Here is a 25,179-nt window from a genome sequence, read left to right on the forward strand (position 1 = left end):
TTTTTTTATATGAATTTTTGCATCAACCTCTACTCAGATACTGTAATACGAACTGTCACTCTAGCAACAATTTGAATGTGCAGTTAACATAGCTGCTTGGCAGTAACTGACTTACAACTCTATGTGCATGTACTTCCCAGGGTGCTTTTAGGAGCCGATTCTGAACCCCAGATCGACATCGATGACCCAATCAGTGACCTGTTCTTCTTTGTGGGGTGGAACACGACGGCAAAACTGAATGCTAAGATTTATGACAAGGTATGAATAGAACTAAAAGCTATTTTTGTTCTCTTTTATGTGCATCCTCAATGACATCCACTCTCTCTTTCCCTTCTCCCTGTCCTCTCTGCTGCTCACCTTCCCTTTACCCGGAACAGGTCTTCCGCTGCCTCCCGTGCAACTCTGTCCACAACATGAGGGAGCTGAAGGAGCATTCAGGCCTGGAGCGCCTGTGTGACACACACCCCCAGCAGGCTAAAGAGGAGCTGGAGGCCGTCAGGGGGCTACTGGTCCACTTCCCCCTCAACTTCCTGTCTGAGGAGAATCTGCTCCCCCCACTGGGCAGCAAGGAGGGCATGGCTCCAACAGAACTCTGGACATAAGAGTACCAGGCTACCAGCCACAAGGACCAAGATGACACTGGAAAAGCCCAGTCCAGCAGGAAAGAGCTTTATAGATTTGTATCGCATTGACCAGATTCCACTCCATTGTAAATCAAAAGATTGGAACAAAATGTATACTCAACTCACCTAGCTAAAAAACACTAACTGATGTGTCTTTGAAGAATGCAAATAAATGCAAGGCATTTAGGATGTTTACATACAGTGCCATGCGAAAGTATTCGGCCCCCTTGAACTTTGCGACCTTTTGCCACATTTCAGGCTTCAAACATAAAGATATAAAACTGTATTTTTTTGTGAAGAATCAACAACAAGTGGGACACAATCATGAAGTGGAACTACATTTATTGGATATTTCAAACTTTTTTAACAAATCAAAAACTGAAAAATTGGGCGTGCAACATTATTCAGCCCCGTTAAGTTAATACTTTGTAGCGCCACCTTTTGCTGCGATTACAGCTGTAAGTCGCTTGGGGTATGTCTCTATCAGTTTTGCACATCGAGAGACTGAATTTTTTTCCCATTCCTCCTTGCAAAACAGCTCGAGCTCAGTGAGGTTGGATGGAGAGCATTTGTGAACAGCAGTTTTCAGTTCTTTCCACCTATTCTCGATTGGATTCAGGTCTGGACTTTGACTTGGCCATTCTAACACCTGGATATGTTTATTTTTGAACCATTCCATTGTAGATTTTGCTTTATGTTTTGGATCATTGTCTTGTTGGAAGACAAATCTCCGTCCCAGTCTCAGGTCTTTTGCAGACTCCATCAGGTTTTCTTCCAGAATGGTCCTGTATTTGGCTCCATCCATCTTCCCATCAATTTTAACCATCTTCCCTGTCCCTGCTGAAGAAAAGCAGGCCCAAACCATGATGCTGCCACCACCATGTTTGACAGTGGGGATGGTGTGTTCAGCTGTGTTGCTTTTACGCCAAACATAACGTTTTGCATTGTTGCCAAAAAGTTCAATTTTGGTTTCATCTGACCAGAGCACCACCTTCCACATGTTTGGTGTGTCTCCCAGGTGGCTTGTGGCAAACTTTAAACTACACTTTTTATGGATATCTTTAAGAAATGGCTTTCTTCTTGCCACTCTTCCATAAAGGCCAGATTTGTGCAATATACGACTGATTGTTGTCCTATGGACAGAGTCTCCTACCTCAGCTGTAGATCTCTGCAGTTCATCCAGAGTGATCATGGGCCTCTTGGCTGCATCTCTGATCAGTCTTCTCCTTGTATGAGCTGAAAGTTTAGAGGGACGGCCAGGTCTTGGTAGATTTGCAGTGGTCTGATACTCCTTCCATTTCAATATTATCGCTTGCACAGTGCTCCTTGGGATGTTTAAAGCTTGGGAAATCTCTTTGTATCCAAATCCGGCTTTAAACTTCTTCACAACAGTATCTCGGACCTGCCTGGTGTGTTCCTTGTTCTTCATGATGCTCTCTGCGCTTTTAACGGACCTCTGAGACTATCACAGTGCAGGTGCATTTATACGGAGACTTGATTACACAGGTGGATTGTATTTATCATCATTAGTCATTTAGGTCAACATTGGATCATTCAGAGATCCTCACTGAACTTCTGGAGAGAGTTTGCTGCACTGAAAGTAAAGGGGCTGAATAATTTTGCACGCCCAATTTTTCAGTTTTTGATTTGTTAAAAGAGTTTGAAATATCCAATAAATGTCGTTCCACTTCATGATTGTGTCCCACTTGTTGTTGATTCTTCACAAAAAAATACAATTTTATATCTTTATGTTTGAAGCCAGAAATGTGGCAAAAGGTCGCAAAGTTCAAGGGGGCCGAATACTTTTGCAAGGCACTGTAGATGATACAGAGTGAATTTGAACTCTGTTAAAATGGAGGAAGAAAAAATTAAACACTAGATGATAATCTATACTAATGCATTATGAGCCTTGCATGTGCTCCAAGTGACTTTGAGACATAGCTATTTGAAGGATTACCACTCTTGTAATGTTAAAAGTACATTTTTATGATGTTGGATCATTGCTATACTCAACTGACCAAATGTGTTTGTTGATATAATACTGAACCTGAGTATTTCTTTTTTCAAAGGGCTTAGGTATGGGTCTGCAATTATAGAATACAACAGGAACAGGATGCCAGTGTATGATAGGCAGGGGGAGGAATGGAGATCAGAAGTCAAGAGTCTCAGATGATTGAAGAACATCGAGTACATGTGTTGTTGCAAGGTTGTGGGTGGATAGCTCTCCTCTCTCTCACTGCCTCTTTCTCTCTCACTGCCTCTTTCTCTCTCTCTGCCTCTTTCTCTCTCTCTGCCTCTTTCTTTCTGTCTCTGCCTCTCTCTCTCTTATCCTCTCAATGCAGTACCAGCAAATCTGTCAGAACATTTGTGGTTGTTATGGTGATGGTTACAAAGAGCTGACTAGATTGTGGCCAAAGAGGAAAGGAGAGCTAAACAGGGGCAGAGTACGATGAGCTATGGACTGAATCAAACAGGTTTATGAAAAGATTGAAGGTGATATGGAAGATGTGAGAGAGAGCCCATGGCAAAAGAGGAAGGCAAAGGACCATAAGAGAGTCATGGAGTGAATAGAGGGGAATGAGGAAAAAGATATTCAGGGGGTGCACCTGGCGTGCTTTAATTGTTGCGTATTTTTGCGGTCACCATGGCAACCAAGTACATTATTGTTACATTACTTACCCGGTTGTCAGTGGTCCAGAACATTCCACTTCATTTTGAGCTAGGGGAGCAAGGAAATAGTGTTTTTGTAAAGCACCGTTTCTAATCTGGGATGGGAGGAATCAAGTGACAGGTGAACAAGGAGCAGGGATGTTCTATTTTCTGCCATAGTGTTTATATGCATGTAACAGGTTTATGTTTCCATTGATAGTCTCATGTGCATGCTGAATTCTAGCATGTTGTCCCTATCTCAGCATAATCAAATTATTAGGCTTAACCAATTTATTTGACCAAGTTATTTAGACTAACTGAAATGGTAATGTTTATTTAGTGATACTACTTCTACCACTACTTAATCTATCACCACTACTACTTCTCCTCTTCCTCCTCCTCCTACTACTGCTACTGTTTCATCTGCTAAATATATCTATGTGACCAATAACATTTGATTTAATTTGATGATACTATGCCTACTACAACTACTACTAATTTTGTTTTAGATTTTGGCATTGGCTTCATATTTTCATTTCACCAAATAAAATGTATAATTTCTCAACTCTATCAATGGTTATTATATTCATTCATACTTTATGCTGAGTCTTAACCCCATTTATAGATGGTAATGTTAAAGATTCACTGTCTATTCACAAACCTGTCTGCCACCTTTTAAACAGTGTAGGCCTACCTTTCACTATGTTTTAAAACCTTTTAATGTGCATCACGTATGTATCGCCTAATTATTATAATAACTAGGTTATAGCCTCTGCTTTTATTTTTTTCAATGATCTTCTGTGAGAATGTATCTTTGTAACATTTAATAAACATCCTAACATTTAAACATTTAAAGTTTTATTATGAACAGTATTAGTTAACTTGCCTCTGGTTTTGACTTTGAAGTCTCATGTCAATCTGATTTTTCTAGTCAGCTAGGTAAACAGTAGGCTACCTGGGCCTACAGGAACAACGCACTAGTATGCATTACTGATCACCTCTCAGATAATTTGTCCCCGATGGTGTACCATAGAACTCTTCAGTAGGCAGAGGGGAGTGGGAAGAGAGAACAAATAAAAGAGTAGAAAGGGTGTTGTATACACACTTGCTGGAAAGGGATGAAATAGCCGACAACACAGATGAAAAGGGCTGTACAACAGCGATAGAGGAATTTTAGTGCCCAAATGCACATTTGGGCAGGGCATCGCCATTGAGCACTTTCACCATTTTGAAATATTCAACTGGGTGGGACTATTTTTGTGTTAATGAAGGATCACATAATTCCATCCAGGTCATCAGGAGGGGTCAGCCAGTGAATTACACTCATGAGAAAACATTCCATAATTGCAGGTAGCAGTAAATCGCCAACCTTGGCTTTATGACTGTTCAAACAACACACTCCAGGTGGCAGTATGCACCCTTTCAGATTGTTAACCAACTCATAGAAGTAGTGGAGGAAGAACATTGACTACTTCAAAATGGAGATGGCCTCATTGGCACTGCCCATGTGGAGGGAGGATGACGGTTTCCGGAGTAGAGGACTATGGGAGGTGGATGGCGGAAGCAGATGGTGAACTTAAATCTTATGGCGGTGGAAACAAGGAGGAATGGACAATTGTCTAAAAGAATGGGAAAAGCACAGCTGATCTGCCAACTTCTGTCTGTAGCGTCCAAACAGTTTGGACCACACCCCGATGTGTAAAGATGAGACGAACACGTACAGTACCAGTCAAACGTTTGGACACACCAACTCATTCAAGGGGTTTTCTTTATTTTACTGTTTTCTACAATAATAGTGAAGACATCAAAACTATGAAATAATACATATGGAATCATGTAGTAACCAAAAAAGTGTTACACAAATCAAAATGTATGTTGTATTTGAGATTATTCAAAGTGGCCACCCTTTGCCTTGATGACAGTGTTGCACACTTGGCATTCTCTCAATCAGCTTCATGAGGTAGTCACCTGGAATGCATTTCAATTAACTGGTGTGCCTTGTTAAAAGTTAATTTGATACTACTTCTACCATCAAGCACTATGATGAAACTGGCTCTCATGAGGACCACCACAGGAAAGGAAGACTCAGAGTTACCACTGCTGCAAAGGAGGATTTCAGTTACCAGCCTCAGAATTTGCAGCCCAAATAAATGCTTCACAGAGTTCAAGTAGCAGACACATCTCAACATCAACTGTTCAGAGGAGACTGTGTGAATCAAATCAAATCAAATCAAATTGTATTTGTCACATGCGCCGAATATAACAGGCAGAGTTGCAAAGAAAAAGCCATATCTCAGACTTGCCAATAAAAAAGAAAAGATGAAGATGGGCAAAATAACACAGACAGAGGAACTCTGCCTAGAAGGCCAGCATCCCGGAGTCGCCTCTTCACTGTTGACGTTGAGACTAGTGTTTTGCGAGTACTATTTAATGAAGCTGCCAGTTGAGGACTTGTGAGGCATCTGTTTCTCAAACTAGACACTCTAGTGTACTTGTCCTCTTGCTCAGTTGTGCACTGAGGACTCCAACTCCTATTTATATTCTGGTTAGAGCCAGTTTGCTATGTTCTGTGAAGGGAGTAGTACACAGTGTTGTACAAGATCTTCAGTTTCTTGGCAATTTCTGAAATGGAATAGCCTTCATTTCTCAGAACAAGAATAGACTGACGAGTTTCAGAAGAAAGTCCTTTGTTTCTGGCCATTTTGAGCCTGTAATCGAACCCACAAATGCTGATGCTCCAGATACTCAACCAGTCTAAAGGCCAGTTTTTTGCTTCTTTAATCAGAACAACAGTTTTCAGCTGTGCTAACATCATCGCAAAAGGGTTTTCCAATGATCAATTAGCCTTTTAAAATTATAAGCTTGGATTAGCTAACACAATGTAGCATTGGAACACAGGAGTGTTTCCAGCTACAATAGTCATTTACAACATTAACAAATTCTACAATGTATTTCTGATCATTTTGATGTTAATTTAATGGACAAAAAATGTGTTTTTCTTTAAGAAACAAGGACATTTCTACGTGACCCCAAACTTTTGAACGATAGTGTGTGTATATATATATATACATATAAATGGAAACTTCAAGGGGTCTTAAAATTCCAAATCAAATAGCAAAATGATTTAAAACAATACCATATAGCTTAGTGGAAAATATTAAAATATTTTACATCTGAAGAGCTGCTTGGAGTACTGTCTCGAGCAGTCCCACCCTCTCAGGCCCTAGAGCCTGAGTAGGGAAGAATGAGTTATCTGAAGGAGTGGGAATATTTTTGTTGATGATCATTGTTGGGTAGTTTTTTTTTAGAGATCCATGTTTTTTCCCCATTCCCTGTAACGAATTTCCTTTTCTTTTGTGTATTTCCGTCCAGTTGGCGGCGGCATGCACCTCTAACATTTGTTTACGGACCCCCATAATACCATAGAAGAAGAATGCACTGCCCATGCGATCACAGACGCCATAGAACATATACAATGTTGAGTTCTCTGACTATCCATATGGGCCATACCAAAACATGGCGAGGAAATAAGTTTATGCACTATATTTGTCGGAAAATTAATTGCCTAATTATTGGTACCAACTATTCTAGCTAAAGTATATATTGTAGAAGTACGAGACAGCTCCATGACGCTTATCGATCGAGGGTCAATTGGGACTGCACAGAAACTGTTTGTTTTTTCACGGTCGGTACTGGCAGTGCAAGGCGCGATCACTGTCAACGCGAAAGGAATGAAAGTTTGTGTACGGATGTCGATCATTTGACGTGGCTAGCCGTATATTCCACATTGATCGTGCGGCTCGCCATTTGCTACTTCATTTGTGGAACATTTTAAGTATTTGTAGGATGGGAATTGCGAGTAGTTAAAATCCATGTTTAAGTACAATAAATCTTATTTTTGATTTGTGCGTGGGTAGCTAGCTAGCTAGCGAATAGCGTTCATGTTGTGGCAGACTGAAAAGTGACAGCTCTGCTGCGGACCACCTTTGTATTACGCTGTTATTATCTAGCCTGCTAACTTGGCAAGCTAGCTATCTACTTGTTTAATCTCACAAACATTAACATTACAATTACATTGTATTTGTAGTTATAAGCATTCAAATGATCTGTCGACGACCTTCAAACAGCATATACGCAGTGACGTTATTGCCAGAATGAACGCAGTAAGAGAGTGCCGCACACGATTGGGTCTCTGTAACGCAATTGAACTTAGTATACTAGCTAGATAACTGCGTTTTACCTTGCCATTTTTGCAACCATTTGTTTATGTTAGCTAGTTAAGTTAGCAAGTCGAGTCTCATCAGGGATTGATGTTCTGAGCGGGACTTGACAGCTCAGGACACAGTTAAGTTAAACATTGGGCCACCTGGATTTTCTACTGGCTGCTGCTTTTATTTTGTAGCTAAATTATTAGCTAACTAACGTTAGCTACGACTTTTGCCAGCATGTCTGAAAACGCCACCACACGAAGCTTGGATGACATAGACCTCGCAGCTTTGAGGGTAAGTGGCTACTGTACATCTAGTTCGCTAGGTTAGTTCAAAGCTGCAGCCAGTTGTCACAATGCGCGTGACAAAAGTAAACTGATGATACATTTTTTGGAAACTTGCAACTAGAGCTGTACGTTTTGAGGTGCTTGCTTGAGCTAACTAACGTTAGCTACCTAATGTTATATTTAGGTAAATGGCTAGTTGTGGGTTACGCACAGAGAGGGTTGCGAGATTTGAGTCTATTGGGTGTCACTACTGACTCCACTATCTTGCTTTTTTCCATATCACCTTGGTCAATCTGAGTTCATTTTTGTAAATGCTTGGGTGAGTAGGATGAAGGCCTGATTCGTTTGATCGATGGCTTTTAAAACAGGCCTGTATATACGTTGCATTTATTATTTTAAAACTAGCCCACATTGATCGATTTCTAGTCTATCTATCAAACGGTTGAACTGTATCTTGTGTACTTTTTACCCGTATATTATCATACAACTTCACAGACCACAACACACAGGTGTTGACAAGTGTATTTACCACAGTGTGGTGTGCTACAAGACTTCCTCTAGGCTTTTCTTTTTTGTATCATTAGAAGTAATACAAACGTAATCTCAAACAGTTCTTCCAAGAGCTATCAATACATGATTTGAAATAGATTTGTGGGAATTCAAAAACTCAACTGAGTTTTTGACTGCACTCTCTCTCTCTGAAATGCACACAATGGTCCACAAGTGTATTGTGAAACTCCCGTTTTGCATATTCCAAAACCATCAAAATTAGAAGTTGAACAAAAATAATTAATAAACCCAGACCTGGGAGCTCATTCTCCAGGACCATAGACATTCAAGTTATCTATTTGTAATGTGGACCGTCATGGAGGTTGACCGTTCTGATACCATGATCCAGTGTCACTATATCATCAAAACAAAGACTAGTGGCATGTAACAACAGAGTAGAGGCACTTTAGTTTGAGAAAGGGAGATTTAATATCTACCGGTATATCTCACCTACACACTTTTGTGATTTCAGTACAGCGAGTTACAGGCCAGACCTCTCCAGGCAATGCTATTTAATTTTCCGTTCTGAGAGAAGAGGGATGAGAGCGAGAGCTCTGAGAGGGATGATTCACTAGAGCTCATTGTTTGATGGCTGTCCTATATAACACCCACTCTGCCTGCTACACATAAACACACACATATACTCACATAGCCTACAAGTACAATCTAGGATAGTACTAGTGCATGACTGTTTTCTGTGGAAGACTCAAAAGTTAGCTAGTAGATTGATTTTTTTGGGGATGCCTTGGATTCTTTGAGTCCCCATATCAACAAATGTCAGGTGGTAGGACAAGTGTCAACACACATTGAATCAACGCTTACCTTCCAACTTCCAAATCTGTTCTAGGCTATTTCTTGAGCGACCGACCCCTTTGCAGACAGTTGTTTTTCTCGATTTGACATTTTTTTTATGGTTTCTGTTATGGTTTAGCTTTTGATAGTAGACAGTGAGTCTAAAGGCCAAATGATTTGTGAATTTGATAGGCCTATTTGTCGAGGGAGAGAGGAAAAGCTGTTTTTCTTTAGGTAAGTACAGACATTAGGGGGAGTCTTCTGACAGACACAAAGATCCAACAGCATTATTAATGGGTGGAGTTTGCACTTCTGCACCCAAGTTAAGTTGACTGAAGTGACGTTAACAGGTCCACAGTGTGTATTCCTCTCATGCACTTTCTGATCAATGTTGACAGTTTTGTTGCTGGTACAGCGCTCCACACTCCCTAGCTTCCGCCCCCCCCCCACCCCCCACACCCCACCTTCATCTCTTTCTTCCTTCCCTCTCTGCGTTGGACGTGGGCGATGCTGCCATCTCTCTTCCCCCTGGATAATTGCATTAGCCTCCTCTATACCATCGTTTACCCCCCCCCCCTCACCCCTGTCATCTCATTCTTTCTCTCTATTTTGTACACTTGTACTCCAGTGCTTTTACTCCAACCCTTTTGTCAGTTTGATCCTGCTTCTCCTGCTCTCAGTGCTCCTCTTACACACAGCATAGATGCACTAATTGGACGATTTGTCATTCCCATTATGTTTATTTCATTTCTCTCTCAACCCCCTTAGCCCTAATGCTCACATCTATCTATGCCTCATTCTCTTGTACACCTCTCTCCTCTCCTTAAATGCGTTCTCTGTTAAAGACAAACACTTGAATAAGTCAGGAGACAGACCCATTATTGGAACCAGATGAAAGCAGGATGGTCACGCTGTATGCTTCCATCCCAAAGCAGCCCCAACGCCCACAGATCCTACACAGACCATAATGAATCACACTGTGAAAGTGGAACTGGGTGTCTTTTTGCCCTATCAGGGAAAAAAGCAATGGCTAATTTTAGCATTTAGCTAGAAGTAGCCATTATGAACATCACCTGTGGTTTTATCTTATGGTGGGGAAAAATAGAAACATTCTTGCAAATTGTTCTATAACATAAGTGGTGGATGGATGTCTAGAGCTTCTATGTGTCTCAGAACATCTCAATAGCGCTCAGGCCTCCTTGCTTGTGTGGTCTAGGCCTATATATTTGCCAGTCTCTTTAAATGTACCATGTCTGTCTCAGCATCTTGTCTCCCAGTCTGTCTGGCCTGGTGTTCTGGTCTCAGTCTGCCAGAGAGCAACCAATCTTAATGAATCTATCACTCTTTCTTCAAGGACCCAGCAGGGATCTTTGAGCTGGTGGAGGTGGTGGGAAATGGGACCTATGGACAGGTGTACAAGGTAAGATGAGTTTGGGCCAGCGACCCAGTTTAGGCCAGCGACCCAGTTGAGACACTGAGGGGATGAGTCAGATGAACCACTGAGCTGGTTGAAACTCAGATTGAGGCTGTCTGAGTTACTCCCCTGAGTGTCTCCAACTCCAGCTGTGGTAGTAAATCTGAGATTAGGCCAGATTAGTGCACCTGTGCAGGACCACGCTAAGGCTGTCAGTTGGAGGAGCCCAGGAGACGGGTAGTGGTAATGAGATAATATGGAGAGAGGGGAGAGAAGAAGTGGAGAGAAATGACGTGGTGAAACACAGCATAATCACTCTCAAAACAGATTAAACCAGGGTAGGAGTTCGTTCAACTATTACATATTTTTGGCTCAAATGTAGGATATATTTTTTAGAGCTGACATCTGTTGTACTCACTTAATTTTCTCGTTTTCGATTGACCAGATAAGATGATCAAGTCTGCTCTGCCTTTAATCAGGGGCGTCACGTGAAGACAGGCCAGTTGGCTGCAATCAAGGTGATGGACGTGACTGAGGAGGAAGAGGAAGAGATCAAGGCTGAGATCAACATGCTGAAGAAGTACAGCCATCACCGCAATATTGCCACCTACTACGGAGCCTTCGTCAAGAAGAGCCCACCTGGACATGATGACCAGCTCTGGGTCAGTCTGATGGATTCTGTCCCTGTCTGGTGGTATAATCTGAGAGAGAGCTTCATCATTTATAGGGCTCTCTCTGATATCCATGAACCCCATAATGCATAGAAACTATATTAGGGTTATTGCATGCAGCATATATTATTTATTACAGACACACTGAACATTGTATTTATGTGTGCTAAGTTCCTTCCTGTCTGTGTATAGCTGGTGATGGAGTTCTGTGGGGCGGGCTCAGTGACAGACCTGGTAAAGAATACCAAGGGCAACTCTCTGAAGGAGGACTGGATCGCTTACATCTGCAGAGAGATCCTCAGGGTGAGGAACCACAGTGCACCCACTATAGAACCATTACAAAACAGTCTTTAGGTCAAGCACCAGTGTAAATCCCTGCATTGGAAAAGTGCCATTACAAACGCCCTCCAGAGGGCCTCAAACCCCTGACTGAACTCTGACCCCTCTCTAATACCCAGGGCCTCTCGCACCTCCACCAACACAAGGTCATCCACAGAGACATCAAGGGCCAGAACGTGCTGTTGACAGAGAACGCAGAGGTCAAACTCGGTGAGATGATTGATTCTAAACTGTTAATGTGTTTGCTCTGCCGCTGCTTGTTGTTTACATGTGTTTCTGTACTGTGTGTGGGCTTGTTGTAATCAAACATTTGTATGTTTTCCGTTCCAGTGTTTCCGGACAGAAAATACATTTATAAAATTGGTTCAAACCAAGAGAACGTGACTGTTCATAGCACATTTTCATTCTTTTTTTGAACCTGTGAAATCAACATCGTTTTTACAAAATGGCTCATTAATTTACTTGACCCATTAGCACAGATAGAGAAGCTTTCTATGGAACGCGTAAGCTAGTTGTTTACACGTTTAATTGGTCAGAAAAGTGCAGACGCAAGATGCAATTGGAATTTCACTGGTGGGGAGAGCTCGAGAGGGAGTGGGGTGGACATGGAGGGGGCTTGGCTTGATGCGCTGAACATCAATACGTCGTTTGAACTGGACTGTGTTTAAGCTATTACTAGTATTATAACTACACCAAATGACAATTATATACTAGACAGGAATATTTTTGTACCAAAAAAATTACATTATTAATCGGTTCTCAAGATTTTAAAATAACGGTTCTCTTCCAGAACACTAGAGATCACTTTCGTTCCCAGTTCTGTTACTGTTCCTCAAACATTTTAGTTAAATTTTGGTTCTGTTCCCTGAACCGGGTCCAACCCCTGGTTGTGATGAATATGTATTCCTGCTCTTTGTTTCCATATGTAATCTTCCAGTCTGTGTTTTATAGCAGCTTCCCTAAGTCTGAATAAAGTGCTCAATTGTCTCACCATCAAGCACACTGCATATTTGTATTATGGTTTTATCTACAACTTAACTTAATCAAGACTTGAAAAAGGTAAATGTAGCCAGTAATACTGAGTCTCTGTCCTTTACTGTGTGCAGTGGACTTTGGGGTGAGTGCTCAACTGGACAGGACTGTGGGGCGCAGGAACACCTTCATTGGCACACCTTATTGGATGGCCCCTGAGGTCATCGCCTGTGACGAGAACCCAGACTCTACCTATGACTACAGGGTAATGACCCCCTTTCCATCCTAACGTGTCTGTCTGTGTGTGAGAGTGGGTAGTAAATCTCACATGTCTCCACAGAGCGATATCTGGTCCCTGGGGATCACAGCCATAGAGACAGCAGAGGGAGCTCCTCGTAAGTACAGCTCAGTGCACCCACCCACACACATCTATCTCCACTTTATTACCCTTTTCATCCACACCCACCCACATGTATCTATCTCCACTTTATTACCCTTTTCATCCACACCCACCCACATGTATCTATCTCCACTTTATTACCCTTTTCATCCACACCCACCCACACGTATCTATCTCCACTTTATTACCCTTTTCATCCACACCCACCCACACGTATCTATCTCCACTTTATTACCCTTTTCATCCACACCCACCCACACGTATCTATCTCCACTTTATTACCCTTTTCATCCACACCCACCCACACACATCTATCTCCACTTTATTACCCTTTTCATCCACACCCACCCACATGTATCTATCTCCACTTTATTACCCTTTTCATCCACACCCACCCACACGTATCTATCTCCACTTTATTACCCTTTTCATCCACACCCACCCACACACATCTATCTCCACTTTATTACCCTTTTCATCCACACCCACCCACACGTATCTATCTCCACTTTATTACCCTTTTCATCCACACCCACCCACACGCATCTATCTCCACTTTATTACCCTTTTCATCCACACCCACCCACACGTATCTATCTCCACTTTATTACCCTTTTCATCCACACCCACCCACACACTCAAACAGCTGATATTTATCTCCTAAACTCTCAAAAGCACATTCTGCATAACATAAGCCTGCAGTGGAGAGATTTAATCATCTCCCACATTATGAAACTCCTGTCTCGTCACTGGCTCATAAATCAAGCCATGTGTTTGAGATGGCTCATTCACCACTGTGCTGCTCATGTAAGATACGAGGTGAGGGGGCTATTGATCTGTGGTGTTAGAGAGCCTTCTCTATATCAAACCGCATAACACAAGCACATATCACTGCACACTGCTCCCACCGTAGGCAGCTTTGAAGTGGGATGCCTGCCTGGAGAAGGGATTCTCTCCCTGGAGCTCCTGCTGTTGCTGTACCCACCCAGTATGCGTGACACAGCCCAGACAGGCAGACTGTCGAGGGCTGTTGTCGTCAGATGCCTGTTGTCGTCAGATGCCTGTTGTCGTCAGATGCCTGTTGTCAATGAATTATGCAATACGGACTTTCTCACATTCTCACCAACACTGAGTTTCTACTGGTGACTGGGAGGCTACTGGCTAATTGTTAGCTAGCATTGCTGTTGTTTTTCAAAACCTGATAAAACCACCCTCTGGTCTGACATGAGCAGACTGATTTAACTCATGTGACTAAACGGTGAAGTGTGCACGTTGGTACATGTATCCCCATAAAAAGTTCCCACAGATGCACATAAACAGTTTTTATACTTCACAAACATTGTCAAGAATGACATACTTAAACTGGTCGTGTAATCACCATGTATCAAATTTTATTGGTCACACACACACGGTTAGCAGATGTTAATGTGAGTGTAGCAAAATGCTTGTGCTTCTAGTTCCGACCATGCAGTAATGTCTAACAATTTCACAACAACTACCTTATACACACACAAGTGTAAAGGAATGAATTAGAATATGTACATATAAATATATGGGTGAGGGATGGCCGAACGGCATAGGCAAGACGAATATAGATGTAGATGGTATAGCATACAGTATATACATATGAGATGAGTAATGTAGGGTATGTAAACATTGTTTAAAGTGACTAGTGATACATTTATTTCATCCAATTTTTAATTATTAAGTGGCTACAGATTTGAGTCAGTATGTTGGCAGCAGACACTCAATGTTAGTGATGGCTGTTTAACAGTCGGATGGCCTTGAGATAGAAGCTGTTTTTCAGTCTTGGTCCCAGCTTTGATGCACCTGTACGGACCTCGCCTTCTGGATGATAGCGGGGTGAACAGGCAGTGGCTCGGGTGGTTGTTGTCCTTGATGATCTTTTTGTCCTTCCTGTGACATCAGGTGGTGTAGGTGTCCTGGAGGGCAGGTAGTTTGCCCCCGGTGATGCGTTGTGCAGACCTCACTACCCTCTGGAGAGCATTGCGGTTGTGGGCGGAGCAGTTGCCGTACCAGGCGGTGATGCAGCCTGTAAAAGTTTGAGTGTTTTTGGTGACAAGCCAAATTTCTTCAGCCTCCTGAGGTTGAAGAGGCGCTGTTGCACCTTCTTTACCACGCTGTCTGTGTGGGTGGACCATTTCAGTTTGTCCATGGTGTATACGCCGAGGAACTTAACTTTCCTCCTTCTCCACTACTGTCCCGTCGATGTGGATAGGGGGGTGCTCCCTTTGCTGTTTCCTGAAGTCCACATGTAGTCACTGAAAGTACTGAATGCCTTGGGCAGTATCAGAACTAACGTCAATGTATTCGTCCTAACAAAGGGCATTTTATTGTTGTGCTGATAACCTAACCAGACAGGTTAAGCTCGCTATGCTTGGAAGACAATACGTACGTGTTGCTCAAACAAGACAATGGAGCAATTGGTGTGAGGCAACAAAGAAAGGATAAGGATCTGGTTTATCAAGAGCACATTCTATTGATTGGGACTACAGTTGTATGCATAAGGATTATGTGATCATTACATGTTTATACTGTATAGTAGTCTACAAGCAATATTTAAATGCTCTTTTGATTGAAATGCTTTGTACCAATCCATCATTATCTCCCTCTCTCTCTCCCCCCAGCTCTGTGTGACATGCACCCTATGAGAGCTCTATTCCTCATCCCGAGGAACCCCCCTCCCAAACTTAAGTCCAAGAAGTGGTGAGTGTGCGGTTTGGTTTCTGCTGTTGTTTTTCCTAAAACTTCAGTTTTATTTTAGGACATAGCTATTTTCTCTTGGCTCCCCACCCTCTATTGCCCTCCCTTTGTAGTGATAAGATTCCTTCCTTACCATAGCCCTGCTGTGTTTTACTGAGCTATTTACGTCCAACACCAGCTGGCCATGGTACAGTGGCATGACAGAAATGTTATCACTAGGGCTGTGGTGGTCACAAAATTTCATCAGCTGGTGATTGTCAAGCAAGTAACTGTCGATCTTAAGGTAGTTGACAGTTAATTAACATAAACACATTTAGCATCTCCTAGTTTCCACACATAATAAATCCATGTGATATAGCCTACACCTTCACAATGAATCCATTATTTATTTTAGATAGTTCTAAAGAAGCATGATATGAAGAAAACAGAATAGCATACTCTGAGTTGTCCGTGTTAGGTCCTGATGTGGCTATGACAAATAGCTGTGGGCTACACTAGTTCATTTAGCAGACAATATTTGCTATAATTCTGTGGCATTATTTTATAGTATGACGATTACAACTGAACAAAGTTGAATAAAATATAAATATTTTCTCAATGATTTGAGGGCGTGCGCACATGCAACTATTCTGTGTTGAGCAGTTATCAAAGAAGTAAACTCAGCAAAAAAGGAATGCTTGTTCAATGAACCATAAACAATTAATGAACATGCACCTGTGGAACGGTCGTTAAGACACTAACAGCTTACAGACGGTAGGCAATTACGGTCAGTTATGAAAAGTTAGGACACTAAAGATGCCTTTCTACTGACTCTGGAAAAACACCAAAAGAAAGATGCTCAGGATCCCTGCTCATCTGCGTGAACGTGCCTTAGGCATGCTGCAAGGAGGCATGAGGACTGCAGATGTGGCCAGGGCAATAAATTGCAATGTCCATACTGTGAGACGCATAAGACAGCGCTACAGGGAGACAGGACGGGCAGCTGATCGTCCTCGCAGTGGCAGACCACGTGTAACAACACCTGCACAGGATCGGTACATCCGGACATCACACCTGCGGGACAGGTACAGGATGGCAACAACAACTGCCCGAGTTACACCAGGAACGCACAATCCCTCCATCAGGGCTCAGACTGTCCGCTATAGGCTGAGAGGCGCTGGACTGAGGGCTTGTAGACTTGTTGTAAGGCAGGTCCTCACCAGACATCACCGGCAACAACGTCGCCTATGTGCACAAAACCACCGTTGCTGGACCAGACAGGACTGGCAAAAAGTGCTCTTCACTGACGAGACGCAGTTTTGACTCACCAGGGGTGATGGTCGGATTTGCGTTTATCGTCGAAGGAATGAGCTTTACACCGAGGCCTGTACTCTGGAGCGTGATCAATTTGGAGATGGAGGTTCCGTCATAGTCTGGGGCGGTGTGTCACAGCATCATTGCCTGCAATGACAAGCTCAGTCCAATCTCAACGCTGTGAAGACTTCCTCCTCCCTCATGTGGTACCCTTCCTGCAGGCTCATCCTGACATGACCCTCCAGCATGACAATGTCACCAGCCATACTGCTCGTTCTGTGCGTGATTTCCTGCAAGACAGGAATGTCAGTGTTCTGTCATGGCCAGCGAAGAGCCCGGATCTCAATCCCATTGAGCACGTCTGGGACCTGTTGGATCGGAGGGTGAGGGCTAGAGCCATTCCCCCCAGAAATGTCCGGGAACTTGCAGGTGCCTTGGTGGAAGAGTAGGGTAACATCAAACAGCAAGAACTGGCAAATCTGGAAAAGTCCATGAGGAGGAGATGCACTGCAGTACTTATTGCAGCTGGTGGCCACACCAGATACTGACTGTTACTTTTTATTTTGACCCCCCCCCCTTGTCTGTGAAACCTGTTCAGTTTATGTCTCAGTTGTTGAACATTATGTTCATACAAATATTTACATATGTTAAGTTTGCTGAAAATAAACGCAGTTGACAGTGAGAGGACGTTTCTTTTTTTTGCTGAGTTTAGGTACTCCTATGTGCTTAATTTAGATATTATTGTAACTTTAGTTGTTCTACAAACGTTGGGCTATATGTTTTGATTTTTAATACATTGTAAGGCTGCATGATGTGACTCTAATGATTATTTGAAAAAAGTATCTTGAAAGGCATGAGCTCTGCTTAGTTTTTTTGCGCAGGCTGTACACACTCCAATAGTCTTCCATTCACAATTTGACAAGGACTTGATATTGCCTCGAATTTCACGGTGGCATCTCCTTTGTGGCCGTAATGCACCCTAAACAAATCCATTCCTTTTGCGGCCCGGAGTGCTGCGTTGTGCCCTTCTCCCTGAGTGTGCTGCCCAATCCGAAGCATTTCTCACTCGCACGGTTCTCCATCACCTGATCGGGTCTTTCTCATAGGCTATAAATTAAGACAGGCACATCTGGGACACAACTGCCCGCGTCCTCATCCAATTCCGAAGTGCATATTGAAGATATTGGAAGAACTGTCCAAAATGTACTTTTCATCAGCCAACGAGATGAGTAGGCCTAACGAACAGCAAAAGCACTAGCCTATGTCAATCCACTGTCCCCCATAGTACAAAAGTCAACCTATTCTGTGCAAGATATAAGTATTTGTTATATATGCCAGTTAGGCTCTACAACCCTTGTAAAGCGGCTTAATCTGCTTAATTCTAAGAAGTTATTTGACCACCTTAGTTGTGCTACATACCTTGTTAGAACAGTCTGGCCTAATGGGCTAAGATTCAAACAAGTGACAAAGAAAAAGGCAGTGTTTCTTATGCTGGGCATCATTCTCAAGTGATAATATATCATTCACAAGTGATAGGCTAATATTATCACCCATCAGACTACACTTGTTTAATCTTGTCTTCACATATACTAAATAATATGTCACTTTTGATTTATAAGGGACCATTATCAAGCACCTGCATCGAAACAGTCAGCGTGAAAAATACATGTCATCTATGTACTTAAATAGCGAATGGAGGATGCTTTTCCCTGTTTCTTTTTTCTTCCTGCCAGCCAGGTAGGCTGTACTCCTGTTGTAAATATAAGTCATGTGCTTAATATTAGGAAAGCTGAGAGATAAATATGGCCTAGTCTATAGAAAACTGATGGGATAGAAATGCTCCGCAACATGAGCTCATGGGCTCTCATTAATTGTTTGATTTTATATTTTCAAATACATTTGCATTGATCGTGGACTATAGGTCTCATGGTTCAAATACACTAAGACCGTTGTGAAGTGTAATGTGTATTGGCGCCGGACGGGATGGCTGCCGTTTTATGAGCTCTTAACCAACCGTGAAAAAAAAAATATATATATTGCATTGTTTAACTTATTTTGTATATAATGTTGCTGCTACTGTCTCGTATGACTGAAAATTGCTTCTGGACATCAGAACAGTGATTACTCGCCTTGAACAGGACAAATAATTTTTCTTTAATGAGTCGGACGAGAGGCATTTACTCCAGACACTTGAACAGGCCCTCATCCCCGTCATTCACAGGAGAAAGAGAGGTTATGCGGAAGGAGATCAGGGTTCCTTGTGAGGATCCGGTGACGAGTGTCTAATCTGTCTTTGCCTTTGATACTATTGGCCAACGTACAATCGCTGGATAATAAAGTGGACAAACTAAAAGCACCTATATCCTACCAACTGGACATTAAAAGCTGTAATCTTATGTTTCACTGAGTCATGGCTGAACGACGACATGAAAAACATAGAGCTGGCGGGTTTTACACTGTACCGGCAGGATAGAACATCAGCCTCTGGTAATACAAGGGGTGGCGGTCTATGTATATTTGTAAACAACAGCTGGTGCACGATATCTAAGGAAGACTCAAGGTTTTACTCTACCTCAGGCGTGCATCTCATGATAAGCTGTAGACCACACTATCTACCTAGAGAGTTTATCATATTCTTCGTAGCTGTCTGTTTACCACCACAGACTGATGCTGGAACTAATACCGCGCTCAACGAGCTGTATACGGCCACAAGCAAACAGGAAAATGCTGTTCCAGAGGCAGCGCTCCTTGTGGCCGGGGACTTTAATGCAGGGAAACTTAAATTTGTTTTACCTAATTTCGACCAGCATGTGCAACCAGAGGGAAAAAACTCTGGACCACCTTAACTCCACACACATGCAAATCTCTCCCTCCATTTGGCAAATCTGACCATATTTATATCCTCCTGATTCCTGCTTACAAGCAAAAATTAAGCAGGAAGCACCAGGTCTATAAAAAAGTGGTCAGATGACGCAGATGCTAAGCTACAGGACTGTTTTGCTAGCACAGACTGGAATATGTTCCGGGTTTCTTCCCATGGCATTGAGGAGTCACTGGCTTCATCAATAAGTGCTTTGAAAGGCTGGTCATGGCTCACAACACCATTATCCCAGAAATCTTAGACCCATCTCCAATTTGCATACCGCCACGTGAAGAGGGCACGACAACACCTTTTCCCCCTCAGGAGACTGAAAAGATTTGGCATGGATCCCCAGATCCTCAAGAAGTTCTACAGCTGTACCATCGAGCGCATCCTGATTGTTTGCATCACTGTCTGTTATGGCAACTGCTTGGCATCTGTCCGTAAGGTAGGCGTACGGCCCAGTACATCACTGGGGCCAAGCCTCCTGACATCCAGGACCTCTATACAAGGCGGTGTCAGAGGAAGTCCCAAAAAATCAAAGACACCAGTCACCTAAGTCATAGACTTTTCTCTCTGCTACCGCATTACAACCGGTACCGGAGAGTCAAGTTTGGGACCTTAACAGCTTATACGCCCAAGCCATAATACTGCTGAACGATTAATGAAATTAACACTTGGACTATTTACATTGACCCCCCCCCCCCCTCCCTTGTTTTTACACTGCTGCTACCCGCTGTTTATCTATGCATAGTCAATTTATAAATTACCTCTACTAACCTGTACCCCCACACATTGGCTCGATACCGCCTGTATATAGCCTCGTTATGTCATTTTCTTTTACTTTTTGAATTTAAATGTACATTATTTTGTTAATATTTTCTTAACCAAAAATGCAGTTCAATAAATGGAGTTAAGGGCCTTGTAAGTAAGCATTTCACGGTAAGGTCTACACCTTTTTTGTATTCGCATGTGACAAATAAAATTTGAAATTATTTTAGAGGGACAATAGTGCTGAGTGCCAGGCAGTTAGTAAGTTTGGTAGGCTACTAATGACCAGCATCAGTTCTTGGAGAAGCCTAATTACCGCGACCAAACGGTCATGTAGAATTTGACTGCCTTCCTGACTTGTGACCGCCGGTGTGGCGGTAATACGGTCACCACAACAGCCCTAACTTTAACGTAGCCTGTTTTTTACTTGCATTATTCTTTCCCTGACAAACCAGGCATGTAGGAAGACATTCTTAGACCTCAAACAAGCGAGTCATCTGCAAATCACGTATTTAAACTACTCATACAAATTATTCAATGACTAAGACAAGAATGTATTGAATGAAGTTGTTGCTCAATGCACATGTTTCATTTGGTTGACCTATAGTACATACCTTAGTGATAGCTATTGGCCTCCAGACAAGACATGTGGACAACTACTGCAATTGATACACCCAAGTACATCCTAATGAAAATAGCAGTGAAAAATCTACCGATAGAGGCACTGTTGTACATTTAATGTATGGATACTCGGACTGTCTTTTTGTCTCTCTTTCACTCCCACGCACACAGACCTTCCCTGTTCTTCTCCTTTCTTTCTGAACACTCATCTTGAAATAGTTTTCATTCCCAAATACATGCGAACTACAGGAGATACCAGGCCTCCTAAAATTCCCACTCACACCAGCTCTCCCATCTCTCTCCACCAAACACCTGTTACTCAACACTTCCCTCTTCCTCACCTGACCCACCCACCCCACCTCCAGGTCTAAGAAGTTTATAGACTTTATAGAGGGCTGCCTGGTGAAGACGTACACCAGCCGGCCAACCACAGAGCAGCTCCTGAAGCACTCGTTCATCCGGGACCAGCCCACGGAGCGCCAGGTCCGCATCCAGCTCAAAGACCACATCGACCGCACACGCAAGAAGAGGGGCGAGAAGGGTGAGCGAGGGAAGGGCTGGCCTGGGCCCGACTGAGGCCTGTTTGGGTTGGGCATGAAATATTGTGTTTTGCACATGTCTGTGTGCATAATGGTTGGAGGGTTGAGGTTGACTGAGAAGATTGGGTGGATTATTGTAATTATATGTACATACAGATAACGGCCAAAATAAAGGAAGCACCAAAATAGTGTCTTTAATAGGTCATTGGGCCACAACAGCTTCAATGCGCCTTGGCATAGATTCTACAAGTGTCTGCAATTCTATTGGAGGGATGCGATGTCATTCTTCCACAAGAAATTCCATAATTTGGTGTTTTGTTGAGGGTGGTGGAAAATGCTGTCTCAGGCACCGCTCCAAAGTGTTAATTTGGGTTGAGATCTGGTGACTGAGACACAACCACACACCCTTTAAACCCCCTGCGGTCCTTTAAGGCTCTTCTTTCAAAGTCACTGACATCTCTTCTAGCCATAGTAGCCAAAATAATGGGCAACTGGGCATTTTTATACATGACTAACCATGATGGGATTTTAATTGCTTAATTAACTCAGGAACCACACCTGTGTTGAAGCACCTGCTTTCAATATACTTTGTATCCCTCATTTACTCATGTGTTTCCTTTTTGGCAGTTACCTAGTATGTTTTCACTACTATATGATATACTTTCTCATTTCTGTTAATTCTTTCTCTCACTCCCTTTGTCTCAGAGGAGACAGAGTATGAATACAGTGGCAGTGATGAGGAGGATGAGAACCGTGGGGAAGACAGGGAGTCCAGGTAACACAACACTACCCATATAACATTACTACCCCCGCAATATAATAATATAGTGTCCTGAGATTAATGACACAATCTCCTGATTCTCTAATATGATCTCTCATCACCTCATCCTGCTATATTCCTCCATATCTAAATCCTCCTTTCTAACCCTTCCACCTCTCTCTCCTCCAGTACCTCCATCCTGAATGTGCCGGGTGAGTCGACGTTGAGGCGGGACTTCTTGCGTCTTCAGCAAGAGAACAAGGAGCGCTCGGAGGCTCTGAAGAGACAGCAGGCCCAGCTGGCTGCCCAGCGTAGAGACCCAGAGGAACACAAGAGACAGCTGCTGCACGACCGACAGAAACGCATCGAGGAGCAGAAAGAACAGCGCCGCCGCCTGGAAGAGGTAATACACACATACTCACTCATACACACATACTCACTCATACACACACACACACACACACACACACACACACACACATACAGTGGGGCAAAAAAGTATTTAGTCAGCCACCAATTGTGCAAGTTCTCCCACTTAAAAAGATGAGAGAGGCCTGTAATTTTCATCATAGGTACACTTCAACTATGACAGACAAAATGAGAGAGAAACAAATCCATAAAATCACATTATGGTGGAAAATAAGTATTTGGTCAATAACAAAAGTTTATCTCAATACTTTGCCAACAAAGGGTATATATAACAATGACAGAGGTCAAAAGTTTTCTATAAATGTTCACAAGGTTTTCACACACTGTTGCTGGTATTTTGTCCCATTCCTCCATGCAGATCTCCTCTAGAGCAGTGATGTTTTGGGGCAGTTGCTGGGCAACACGGACTTAACTCTCTCCAAAAAAATTCTATGGGGTTGAGATCTGGAGACTGGCTAGGCCACTCCAGGAACTTGAAATGCTTCTTACGAAGCCACTCCTTCGTTGCCCGGGCGGTGTGTTTGGGATCACTGTCATGCTGAAAGACCCAGCCACGTTTCATATTCAATGCCCTTGCTGATGGAAGGAGGTTTTCACTCAAAATCTCACGGTACATGGCCCCATTCATTCTTTCCTTTACACGGATCAGTCGTCCTGGTCCCTTTGCAGAAAAACAGCCCCAAAGCATGATGTTTCCACCCCCATGCTTCACAGTAGGTATGGTGTTCTTTGGATGCAACTCAGCATTCTTTGTCCTCCAAACACGACGAGTTGAGTTTTTACCAAAAAGTTCTATTTTGGTTTCATCTGACCATATGACATTCTCCCAATCTTCTTCTGGATCATCTAAATGCTCTCTAGCAAACTTCAGACGGGCCTGGACATGTACTGGCTTAAGCAGGGGGACACGTCTGGCACTGCAGGATTTGAGTCCCTGGCGGCGTAGTGTGTTACTGATGGTAGGCTTTGTTACTTTGGTCCCAGCTCTCTGCAGGTCATTCACTAGGTCCCCCCGTGTGGTTCTGGGATTTTTGCTCACCGTTCTTTTGATCATTTTGACCCCACGAGGTGAGATCTTGCGTGGAGCCCCAGATCGAGGGAGATTATCAGTGGGTCTTGTATGTCTTCCATTTCCTAATAATTGCTCCCAGAGTTGATTTCTTCAAACCAAACTGCTTACCTATTGCAGATTCAGTCTTCCCAGCCTGGTGCAGGTCTACAATGTTGTTTCTGGTGTCCTTTGACAGCTCTTTGGTCTTGGCCATAGTGGAGTTTGTAGTGTGACTGCTTGAGGTTGTGGACAGGTGTCTTTTATACTGATAACAAGTTCAAACAGGTGCCATTAATACAGGTAACGAGTGGAGGACAGAGGAGCCTCTTAAAGAAGAAGTTACAGGTCTGTGAGAGCCAGAAATCTTGCTTGTTTGTAGGTGACCAAATACTTATTTTCCACCATAATTTGCAAATAAATTCATAAAAAATCCTACAATGTGATTTTCTGGATTATTTTCTCATTTTGTCTGTCATAGTTGAAGTGTATCTATGATGAAAATTACAGTCCTCTCTCATCTTTTTAAGTGGGAGAACTTGCACAATTGGTGGCTGACTAAATACTTTTTTGCCCCACTGTGTGTGTGTGTGTGTATATATATATATATATATATATATATATATATATATATATATATATATATATATATATATATATATATATATATATATATATATATATACATACATATACACACACACACAAAAGAGGTTGACCGATTGTGATTTTTCAACACCGATACCGATTATTGGAGACCAAAAAAAGCCGATACCGATTAATCGGCATTTATTTATTTATTTATATATATATATAATAATGACAATTACAACAATACTGAATTAACACTTATTTTAACTTAATATAACTCAATATAACTCAATAAATCAATTTAGCCACAAATAAATAATGAAATCTGTTCCATTTGGTTTACATAATGCAAAAATAAAGTGGAGAAGAAGAAAGTAAAAATGCAATATGTGCCATGTAAGAAAGCTAACGTTTAAGTTCCTTGCTCAGAACATGAGAACATAGGAAAGCTGGTGGTTCCTTTTAACATGAGTCTTCAATATTCCCAGGTAAGAAGTTTAAAGGTTGTAGTTATTATAGGACTATTTCTCTCTATACCATTTGTATTTCATTAACCTTTGACTATTGGATGTTCTTATCGGCACTTTAGTATTGCCAGTGTAACAGTATAGCTTCCGTCCCTCTCCTCGCTCCTCCCTG

The 25,179-nt window shown here is 42.4% G+C and overlaps 2 protein-coding genes across 11 annotated transcripts in view; both read left to right on the forward strand.

The window, feature by feature from the left end:
• The window catches only part of LOC110537404 (phospholipase D2), a 32,429-nt gene extending 28,310 nt beyond the window's left edge, over positions 1 to 4,119 (forward strand). For all 3 annotated transcript variants that reach the window (XM_036937359.2, XM_090192215.1, XM_036937360.2), the window contains 2 exons: positions 141 to 258; positions 378 to 4,119. In XM_036937359.2, the coding sequence (XP_036793254.2) occupies positions 141 to 258; positions 378 to 602 (343 nt within the window). In that variant the 3' untranslated portion in view covers positions 603 to 4,119. The remainder of the gene's footprint in view (positions 1 to 140; positions 259 to 377) is intronic.
• Positions 4,120 to 6,557: 2,438 nt separating this feature from the next.
• The window catches only part of LOC110537391 (misshapen-like kinase 1), a 35,675-nt gene continuing 17,053 nt past the window's right edge, over positions 6,558 to 25,179 (forward strand). For 4 of the 8 annotated variants that reach the window (XM_021623405.3, XM_021623407.3, XM_090192217.1 and 1 more), the window contains exons 1-11: positions 6,558 to 7,774; positions 10,463 to 10,528; positions 11,002 to 11,184; positions 11,386 to 11,496; positions 11,652 to 11,742; positions 12,639 to 12,769; positions 12,845 to 12,899; positions 15,553 to 15,631; positions 21,539 to 21,714; positions 22,418 to 22,487; positions 22,662 to 22,875. In XM_021623405.3, the coding sequence (XP_021479080.1) occupies positions 7,718 to 7,774; positions 10,463 to 10,528; positions 11,002 to 11,184; positions 11,386 to 11,496; positions 11,652 to 11,742; positions 12,639 to 12,769; positions 12,845 to 12,899; positions 15,553 to 15,631; positions 21,539 to 21,714; positions 22,418 to 22,487; positions 22,662 to 22,875 (1,233 nt within the window). In that variant the 5' untranslated portion in view covers positions 6,558 to 7,717. The remainder of the gene's footprint in view (positions 7,775 to 10,462; positions 10,529 to 11,001; positions 11,185 to 11,385; positions 11,497 to 11,651; positions 11,743 to 12,638; positions 12,770 to 12,844; positions 12,900 to 15,552; positions 15,632 to 21,538; positions 21,715 to 22,417; positions 22,488 to 22,661; positions 22,876 to 25,179) is intronic. The other 4 variants (XM_021623403.3, XM_021623404.3, XM_021623406.3 and 1 more) reach the window with 1 other exon arrangement.

This window comes from Oncorhynchus mykiss, chromosome 12, assembly GCF_057628025.1.
Source record: "Oncorhynchus mykiss isolate SJ-2025 chromosome 12, ASM5762802v1, whole genome shotgun sequence".
Taxonomy (NCBI): Eukaryota; Metazoa; Chordata; class Actinopteri; order Salmoniformes; family Salmonidae; genus Oncorhynchus; species Oncorhynchus mykiss.